The sequence below is a fragment of the Odontesthes bonariensis genome, chromosome 19, assembly GCF_027942865.1.
Source record: "Odontesthes bonariensis isolate fOdoBon6 chromosome 19, fOdoBon6.hap1, whole genome shotgun sequence".
In the NCBI taxonomy this organism is placed as follows: domain Eukaryota; kingdom Metazoa; phylum Chordata; class Actinopteri; order Atheriniformes; family Atherinopsidae; genus Odontesthes; species Odontesthes bonariensis.
Genome location: NC_134524.1, coordinates 3,627,055 through 3,637,631, shown reverse-complemented (window position 1 = coordinate 3,637,631; position 10,577 = coordinate 3,627,055). Strand labels below are relative to the sequence as shown.

The following is a 10,577-nucleotide window of genomic DNA, read 5'->3' as shown; positions in this document are numbered from 1 at the left end:
GGGCGGTGTGTGTGCTCGGTGTGTGTTGACGAGTTTTTCACTTCAAGGAAGCGAGCAGAGCCAGAGCTCTGTGTCCGACACAAGGACGAACCGGACCGAGCGGACGCGTCAGGGCGGCCCGCACAGCCGGAACAGGGTACGCTGGTCTGCAGCAGGACGCGGGCGGGACTGACAGGAATGGGACCGGAGCTCCGCTGAAAGCTCCCCTGAAAGCTCCGCTGAAAGCTCCGCTGAAAGCTCCTCTGAAGGCGGCAGAGCAGCCCCGGAGCCCGGCCGACCTGCGGACCTGAGGGAGGACGGGCGCACGGCACCGACATGGCCCACGTAGACAACGGAGCGGCCGCCGAGGAGGAGGTGGGACCGCCGCTCTCAGGTTTCACTGAGCCTCCTGAAGGCTCCTGTTACTGCTCTTTTCCTCCTCTATCATCACTCCCACACTTCACCTCCTCTTACTGTCTATATGTTACATTCTGTTCTGGGGTCATAATGAGCTCATATCATTTTCCAGCTGTAGTTTATTTCCATTTTTCTGGGGAACGTGCTTCCATCAAATGGAGAAAAAAAAAAATCTAATAATCGGATAATTTCTTATTACACATCTGGAAAACAGCCACTCTGAGCCAGAGTCATTTTCTGATGGGTCTCACATGATGTTCTGCCTTTCATAACAGCAGGCCGGCTGACGTTTCATTCATTCATTCATTCACTTTTCCTACCTGTTCATGGTCACCCAAATGGGTTTTATTTGAATAACACCATCATAAATGACCTCACCATCTCAAAACCAACAAATCCTCCAATCTAAACAGCTCATTAGTTTATAAATATGTCTCATGGTGACGTGGCGACTTCTAGTGGTCACGAGAGCAACTGTATGTGACCGATTTAATAAAAAAAATAAAAAAATAAATAAAAAATGCCCCCATGAGATTTATCGGGTTTCTGCAGCTTCAGGACCCTCATTTTTTAACCAAAGCTACTTCAGAGGAGTACAAATGAGCAACTTTTACCCCAAACCGAACCGTGTTTACATGTAAACAATGTGAAATGGGACGCCAAAAAGTTTAGATAAGGTGCAAAAAGCGGCATCCTTTTTAAGGCTTCATTTACACTGCAAGTCCTGATGCCCAGATCTGATTTTTTGCCTAAATCCGATTTTGTTTTTAACGTGTGGTTACACGTACTTTAAAGCCATAATGTGTAATATTTCACGTTATCTATTAACAAATTTGAGTCTTATCATTCACAAGTATTACCTCAATCGTTATTAATTACCTCCATCACAAAAGTGCAGTGTTCTTATATTCTTATATTCTTTATATTCAGCATACGAATGTACATAAGAGTGTTACACCCCAATGGATGTCGCCATGTTTCTCCGCCATTTTTAAACTACGGGATTTGTAGAAGGACATGTCATCAGCTTCGCATTTTCCGTTTACAATGTGTAAACAAATCCCGTAGTTTTAAAATGGCGGAGCGACATGGAGACATTCATTGTCCGTGAAATATTACACATTATAGCTTTAATAATGTGACTCATATCTGATTAACGCGATTACCCTTGCCTATCACCTGAAACATCGCGCTTAAGTGTTTACCAAACTCTGCTGCTGAGCCAAATGGACGACGTTGACACAGGTGTGATGCTGGTGTTACGGTACATGAGAAGTTCGCCCAACATTGGCAGGATTTTAAGGCAGAGAAGGAGGAAAAGGGCCATCATTGCCTCCTCCGCTGTTCAGAGGAGTGTCTGGGTGCGAGACTGATCCCAGATCCTCGCATATTTAATGACGTGCGGAACGCAATGTGTAAGAATATCCGATCTGCCTGTTTACACGGCGGTCGCATTGTCACATATCCGATTCGTATCTGATACATTTCCACATATGAAGGAGGCCTGTATCCGATCTCAAAATATCCGAATGCATGCGTCCTCGTCCTATTTACATGGTCAAAAAAACATACCCGATCTGTGTCACATGAGAGAGAAAAATCAGAATTGGGTAACATTTAACTGACAGTGTAAATGTAGCCTAAGAGCACTGAGATCAGATCATGTTGGAAATAAAGTGTCCGGTGACGTCACCCTGCAGAGTTTCCTGGCCCTAACCAAGTGATGTTATTTTCTAAACCTAACCAGAAAGTGACAAAGTTTCCTCTTATGTGTGTGTGCAAAATGGCGTCCATGAGGATCGCATTGTAAAAAGAATGTATTTTAGCCTTGATCCTTTTTTTTAAGCCTAACCAAGTCGTCTTATTGCCTAAACCTAACCAGGAAGTGACAGAAATGTTTTGGTGTAGTGCTTTCGTCTTATTGACGGAACATTTGTATGAAGGGGTGTGAACGAACGACCTATATGAGACGATTTCAGATGAAGGACTTATTGAAACCGAGAAGACTTTTTACCAGCCTTCTTAAGGTGGAAGGAAGGGGTGGATGGCATGATTACACACAACACTTTCAACCATGGGGCAGAAGTTTGACCCCCAGAAACAACTGTTTTCTCCTCTCTAAGTAACATTCAGCCATTAACAGAGCTTTATTAAAAGACTTCCTGGTTTGGTTTAGCCAAAAACATTACTTCATTAGGGCTAAAAACGATCATAGTTGGGGCTAAAGGACATTCTCTCGACGAGGCAAAAGTCATCTTAATGGATGACAACACATGACAATGACCCGTCTATAGATCCAGTGTTTGGTTTGTCCCCTTGGGGCTACTGTAGTAGCATGGCAGAGGTCAGCAACAGGTTAGCAACAGGTCAGCAACAGGTCAGCAACAGGTTAGCAACAGGTTAGCAGCAGGTCAGCAACAGGTCAGCAACAGGTCAGCAACAGGTTAGCAACAGGTCAGCAACAGGTCAGCAACAGGTTAGCAACAGGTTAGCAACAGGTTAGCAACAGGTTAGCAGCAGGTCAGCAACAGGTTAGCATCAGGTCAGCAACAGGTCAGCAACAGGTTAGCAACAGGTCAGCAACAGGTTAGCAACAGGTTAGCAACAGGTCAGCAACAGGTTAGCAACAGGTCAGCAACAGGTTAGCAACAGGTTAGCAACAGGTCAGCAACAGGTTAGCAACAGGTCAGCAACAGGTCAGCAACAGGTTAGCAACAGGTTAGCAACAGGTTAGCAACAGGTCAGCAACAGGTTAGCAACAGGTCAGCAACAGGTCAGCAACAGGTTAGCAACAGGTCAGCAACAGGTTAGCAACAGGTTAGCAACAGGTTAGCAGCAGGTCAGCAACAGGTCAGCAACAGGTCAGCAACAGGTTAGCAACAGGTCAGCAACAGGTTAGCAACAGGTTAGCAACAGGTCAGCAACAGGTTAGCAACAGGTCAGCAACAGGTTAGCAACAGGTTAGCAACAGGTCAGCAACAGGTTAGCAACATGTTAGCAACAGGTCAGCAACAGGTTAGCAACAGGTCAGCAACAGGTCAGCAACAGGTTAGCAACAGGTCAGCAACAGGTTAGCAACAGGTTAGCAACAGGTCAGCAACAGGTTAGCAACAGGTCAGCAACAGGTCAGCAACAGGTTAGCAACAGGTTAGCAACAGGTTAGCAACAGGTCAGCAACAGGTTAGCAACAGGTCAGCAACAGGTTAGCAACAGGTCAGCAACAGGTTAGCAACAGGTTAGCAACAGGTCAGCAACAGGTTAGCAACATGTTAGCAACAGGTCAGCAACAGGTTAGCAACAGGTCAGCAACAGGTCAGCAACAGGTTAGCAACAGGTCAGCTACAGGTTAGCAACAGGTTAGCAACAGGTTGGCAACAGGTTAGCAACAGGTTAGCATCAGGTTAGCAACAGGTTAGCATCAGGTTGGCAACAGGTCAGCAACAGGTTAGCAACAGGTTAGCATCAGGTCAGCAACAGGTCAGCAACAGGTTAGCATCAGGTTAGCATCAGGTCAGCAACAGGTCAGCAACAGGTTAGCAACAGGTCAGCAACAGGTCAGCAACAGGTTAGCAACAGGTAAGCAACAGGTCAGCAACAGGTCAGCAACAGGTTAGCAACAGGTCAGCAACAGGTCAGCAACAGGTCAGCAACAGGTCAGCAACAGGTTAGCAACAGGTCAGCAACAGGTCAGCAACAGGTTAGCAACAGGTTAGCAACAGGTCAGCAACAGGTCAGCAACAGGTCAGCAACAGGTCAGCAACAGGTTAGCAACAGGCTAGCAACAGGCTAGCAACAGGTTAGCAACAGGTTAGCAACAGGTTAGCATCAGGTTAGCAACAGGTCAGCAACAGGTCAGCAACAGGTTAGCAACAGGTCAGCAACAGGTCAGCAACAGGTCAGCAACAGGTTAGCAACAGGTCAGCTACAGGTTAGCAACAGGTTAGCAACAGGTTGGCAACAGGTTGGCAACAGGTTAGCAACAGGTTAGCATCAGGTTAGCAACAGGTTAGCATCAGGTCAGCAACAGGTCAGCAACAGGTTAGCAACAGGTCAGCTACAGGTCAGCTACAGGTCAGCAACAGGTTAGCAACAGGTTAGCATCAGGTTAGCATCAGGTTAGCAACAGGTTAACAACAGGTTAGCATCAGGTCAGCAACAGGTTAGCAACAGGTCAGCAACAGGTCAGCTACAGGTCAGCAACAGGTTGGCAACAGGTTGGCAACAGGTTAGCAACAGGTTAGCATCAGGTTAGCAACAGGTTAGCATCAGGTCAGCAACAGGTCAGCAACAGGTTAGCAACAGGTCAGCTACAGGTCAGCAACAGGTCAGCAACAGGTTAGCATCAGGTTAGCATCAGGTTAGCATCAGGTTAGCAACAGGTTAACAACAGGTTAGCATCAGGTCAGCAACAGGTCAGCAACAGGTTAGCAACAGGTCAGCTACAGGTCAGCAACAGGTCAGCAACAGGTTAGCATCAGGTTAGCATCAGGTTAGCAACAGGTTAACAACAGGTTAGCATCAGGTCAGCAACAGGTTAGCAACAGGTCAGCTACAGGTTAGCAACAGGTTAGCAACAGGTTAGCAACAGGTTAGCATCAGGTCAGCAACAGGTTAGCAACAGGTTAGCAACAGGTCAGCAACAGGTCAGCAACAGGTTAGCAACAGGTCAGCAACAGGTTAGCAACAGGTTAGCAACAGGTCAGCAACAGGTTAGCATCAGGTTAGCATCACTCAGGGAATAATGGACGAGGAGAAGCTGATCAGCACCCGATGGTTTATGACCCCAAACACCCGAACCACAGAGATCTGAACCGAAGGGAGGCCGCATGGGCGGTAATCGCCAGAGAACTCGGTGTTTTAAATGATTACTTTGGTGAGTACATCACGCTGCATATCAGGACACCCTCGCGTATCGCGTCAGTTTCGCTCGCTTTCAGTCAGGATGAGGTGTAACTGCCACAGATGGGTAACAACCTCGTACTCATTCTCCATATTCCTCATTCTCCTTCCCTCTTCTTTAATGAATCTCAGTCATTCTTACATGCATTCATGATGAACATCACTGAGTTGCTGCACAGTTTATCATCAGTTACAGATTTTCCTCATGCTGCATATCATCGTCCCGTCTTTGTGTTTCCGTAGCAACTCCAGCCACACTCCATTGTTCCCTGAAAAGAGTTTAGTCATGTTCTCAGTGTCTTACATGGTGTTTGTGTGGTTTTCATGTAGGTGTGCTGTGATACTGAGCTCTCGTTCTGAGGGGGTGAAGCATCCGTCTGGAGTCATTTCATCTTTTACTCTCTACGTTCTCATGAATGAGAAACTCTGTTCAACTGAGCCCAAACACAAGTTTAACTGGAATATGTCAGGTTTTACTCCACCACAGTTCAGTCCTGTTTAAAGATGGGTAATGATGTATTATCATTATTATTAGTTAGTTACACACACACCCAGTCAGACAACAGAAAAGCCACCCGGCAGGTTAGCAGATGCAGTAGATGTTCAGCTGCTGAACAAAGAGACTCAAAGAGACAGAAAACTGCCTCTCAGTGCTGCCAGCAACCAAACAAAGCCTCAAAACGAGGGCAGAGACGCAAAGTAAAACACAAATCTAACAGAAAGCTCCACGAACAACCACAAAAAAACATTAAATAACCACAAAAAAACATTAAATAACCACAAAAAGATTAAATAACCAGAAAAAGACATTAAATAACCAGAAAAAACATTAAATAACCAGAAAAAATCATTAAATAAACAGAAAAAGACATTAAATAACCAGAAAAAAATCATTAAATAACCAGAAAAAGACTCAATAACCACAAAAAACATTAAATAACCAGAAAAAATCATTAAATAACCAGAAAAAGACTAAATAACCAGAAAAAGACATTAAATAATCAGAAAAAAATCATTAAATAACCAGAAAAAAATCATTAAATAACCAGAAAAAGGCATTAAATAACCAGAAAAAGACTAAATAACCACAAAAAGGCATTAAATAACCAGAAAAAGGCATTAAATAAGCGGGATTTGAGGGGATTCTGTCCTGACTTCACACATTTCCTCTCTGATGCTGACCTGTTGCTGACCTGTTGCTAACCTGTTGCTGACCTGATGCTAACCTGTTGCTAACCTGATGCTAACCTGATGCTAACTCTGCAGCTCAGGTGAGCAGCCAGCTGAGTGTATCCACCTGCAGAGGGTAATCAGCCGCCGGTTCCCGTGTCTGCTTGTGTGTCCGGGCTTATGTAAACGCCGGATCTGGTTTCAGCCACAGAGCAGGACGGTGGCCTTCTGGCTCATATTCAAAGCGACCCGCGGTGACGTCTGAGCAAAGGAAGGAAAAATGGGTTTATGGCTCGGAACATGATGCAAAGTGAGCCGGCAGGATTAATATTTAACCTTTATGCTGCTCCCGATCCGCCTGTTTCAGAGGGGAGGAGATGTGTTACAGGGGGTTTAAGGTTCTGTAAGGTTCTGCTGAAAGGTCGGGCTGTCGGCTTCCATGCATCCGTATGATGGATTAGGGACACAGGTCTCCACAGTGCTGTCACATGAACTCTTAATCAGCTGCCACTACCTGCCCTGAACCATCTTTTGCTTCCCTGAATGGCAGGATTACAGTTCGGGCCCTCAGGACAGATGTCTGCGGCTTTAAGGGGTCGGAGCATGTTGGGCCTCAGGGAGGTTTGAAGTGGCTGTTCGTGTTTCTGGTTGGAAAATTATTCCAGGAGCTGCAAAGTTAACCAAAGTACCATCAAATGGACATAAAGAAATGCTGAACAACCAGAAAAAGACATTAAATAACCAGAAAAAGGCATTAAATAACCAGAAAAAGGCATTAAATAACAAGAAAAGACATTAAATAACCAGAAAAAGGCATTAAATAACCAGAAAAAGGCATTAAATAACCAGAAAAGGCATTCAATAACCACAAAAAGGCATTGAATAACCACAAAAAGACATTAAATAACCAGAAAAGACATTAAATAACGAGAAAAGACATTAAACAACCACAAAAAGGCATTGAATAACCACAAAAAGGCATTAAATAACCAGAAAAGGACATTAAATAACATAAATGCATTGTGGGTAAACGCTCTGCGTACTGTCTGATCGATGAGTATGTAGTATGCAGTATGCAGTATGCAGTATGCAGTATGTAGTATGCAGTATGCAGTATGTACTATGTAGTATGCAGTATGTAGTATGGAAGTATGTAGTATGTAGTATGCAGTATGGAAGTATGCAGAATGTAGTATGCAGTATGCGGTATGTAGTATGTAGTATGCAGTATGTAGTATGGCAGTATGCAGTATGTAGTATGTAGTATGGTAGTATGCAGTATGCAGTATGCAGTATCCAGTATGCAGTATGTAGTATGCAGTATGCAGTATGTAGTATGCAGTATGCAGTATGTAGTATGCAGTATGTAGTATGCAGTATGTAGTATGCAGTATGCAGTAATGTGTATGCGGTATGTAGTATGTAGTATGCAGTATGTAGTATGCAGTATGCAGTATGTAGTATGGCAGTATGCAGTATGTAGTATGTAGTATGCAGTATGCAGTATCCAGTATGCAGTATGTAGTATGCAGTATGTAGTATGGTAGTATGTAGTATGCACTATGCAGTATGCAGTATGCAGTATCCAGTATGCAGTATGTAGTATGCAGTATGCAGTATGTAGTATGCAGTATGCAGTATGCAGTATGTAGTATGCGGTATGTAGTATGCGGTATGTAGTATGCAGTATGCAGTAATGTGTATGCGGTATGTAGTATGTAGTATGCAGTATGTAGTATGCAGTATGTAGTATGGCAGTATGCAGTATGTAGTATGTAGTATGCAGTATGTAGTATGCAGTATGCAGTATGTAGTATGGCAGTATGCAGTATGCAGTATGTAGTATGGAAGTATGCAGTATGTAGTATGTAGTATGCAGTATGCAGTATGGAAGTATGCAGTATGTAGTATGCAGTATGCAGTATGCAGTATGCAGTATGTAGTATGGTAGTATGTAGTATGCAGTATGTAGTATGTAGTATGCAGTATGCAGTATGTAGTATGCAGTATGCAGTATGCAGTATCCAGTATGCAGTATGTAGTATGCAGTATGTAGTATGTAGTATGCAGTATGCAGTATGCAGTATGGAAGTATGCAGTATGTAGTATGCAAAATGTAGTATGCAGTATGCAGTATGCAGTATGTAGTATGCAGAATGCAGTATGCAGTATGGAAGTATGCAGTATGCAGTATGCAGTATGTAGTATGCAGTATGCAGTATGTAGTATGCAGTATCCAGTATGCAGTATGTAGTATGCAGTATGTAGTATGTAGTATGCAGTATGTAGTATGCAGTATGTAGTATGCGGTATGCGGTATGCGGTATGTAGTATGTAGTATGCAGTATGTAGTATGCGGTATGCAGTATGTAGTATGCAGTATGTAGTATGTAGTATGCAGTATGTAGTATGCGGTATGTAGTATGTAGTATGCAGTATGTAGTATGCGGTATGTGGTATGCGGTATGTAGTATGTAGTATGCAGTATGTAGTATGCGGTATGCAGTATGTAGTATGCGGTATGTAGTATGTAGTATGCAGTATGTAGTATGCGGTATGTAGTATGTAGTATGCAGTATGTAGTATGCGGTATGTGGTATGCGGTATGTAGTATGTAGTATGCAGTATGTAGTATGCGGTATGCAGTATGCAGTATGCAGTATGTAGTATGTAGTATGCAGTATGTAGTATGCGGTATGTAGTATGTAGTATGCAGTATGTAGTATGCGGTATGCAGTATGTAGTATGCAGTATGTAGTATGCGGTATGCAGTATGTAGTATGCAGTATGTAGTATGCGGTATGCAGTATGTAGTATGCAGTATGCGGTATGCAGTATGTAGTATGTAGTATGCAGTATGCGGTATGCAGTATGTAGTATGCAGTATGCAGTATGCAGTATGTAGTATGTAGTATGCAGTATGTAGTATGCAGTATGTAGTATGCAGTATGCAGTATGTAGTATGTAGTATGGAAGTATGCAGTATGTAGTATGCAGTATGCAGTATGTAGTATGCAGTATGTAGTATGCGGTTTCGAACACAGCCCTGGTCAGATTCGGCCCTACACTGCCCCTACTGGTCACCTGCATATTGCAGCTTATGAACACGTGAATTCAGTTTCTGAGGCGGTGCACAAACCAACGCAGGATACGCTAACGGATGTTTTATAGGATTTAGCCATCTTTGAAGGTGTTTTTAAGAGGCTTTATCAGATATTTGGTCACTCGGGTGGATTTAGGGAATTCTTCTGGAGCTACAAAGACGCTCAGGTGGATTTGTGTGGCTGGAGTCTCAGCCAGTCATCTTCCCACCCGAGCTCACAGATGCTCCTCTGTCCGCCCCTTTCAGTCCAACTAATTTCAGATAAATTCAGCTGACTTTGTTTTTATTCAGAGGAATGTGAGACGAGCTTTGTTTCTAAAATACTCAGAGGAAGCTTCCTTCTGCTGATGAGTAACCCAATAAACACAACATCCTGTCAGTCAGTCAGATGTTTTTGCTGTGACCTTTGACCCTTTGTTGACTCGGGAACCGAAGCTAATTCCACCACCCAAAGGCACGACCGGAATGTCAACAACAGCAGGAATTAATACCGCAAACCAAGAATATCTCCATCAGCTGAATGGATTAAAATGGGCTCCTTGTGTGCAGTATTTCACAATCGAGTTTCTCTCTAAATCCAGTTTAATTGCCACCGAATTATCACTCACACGTGGAGATATTTGACAATGTGTGCAGTCAGGGTTCACTTTATAAACCTCTAGTTTCAGACCTGCTTCCATGTAGAGAAATAGCTTCATTTTTAAAGTTTTTATGGATTTTTTTTGGTGCAGAAATGAGAGTTTTCTAAGTTAAAAGTATGTCAACAGGAACAGACAAACGGCATAAAAGGATTGTACCTTTAGATTCTGTTGCATTTAAAGGCCGGCGTACTGCATGTGCAGCTAGGTTTTAAACGGGAGTTTAACTAAAAATGTCTCCTGTTACAATTTTCTAGCTACAGCACAGAAAACTTCAGGTGATGGACTTCGTGCTTCCTCTGCAGGTTAAAGGTCGGGCCCTCAGGACAGATGTCTGCGGCTTTAAGGGGTCGGAGCATGTTGGGCCTCAG

The 10,577-nt window shown here is 43.6% G+C and overlaps 1 protein-coding gene across 1 annotated transcript in view; it reads left to right on the top strand.

Annotated features, from left to right (window-relative positions):
• The first annotated feature begins 26 nt into the window (after positions 1 to 26).
• ttc39b (tetratricopeptide repeat domain 39B) overlaps positions 27 to 10,577 on the top strand; it is a 39,268-nt gene continuing 28,717 nt past the window's right edge. Inside the window, exon 1 of the mRNA XM_075450557.1 lies at positions 27 to 354. Within this exon, the coding sequence (XP_075306672.1) occupies positions 316 to 354 (39 nt within the window). The 5' untranslated portion in view covers positions 27 to 315. The remainder of the gene's footprint in view (positions 355 to 10,577) is intronic.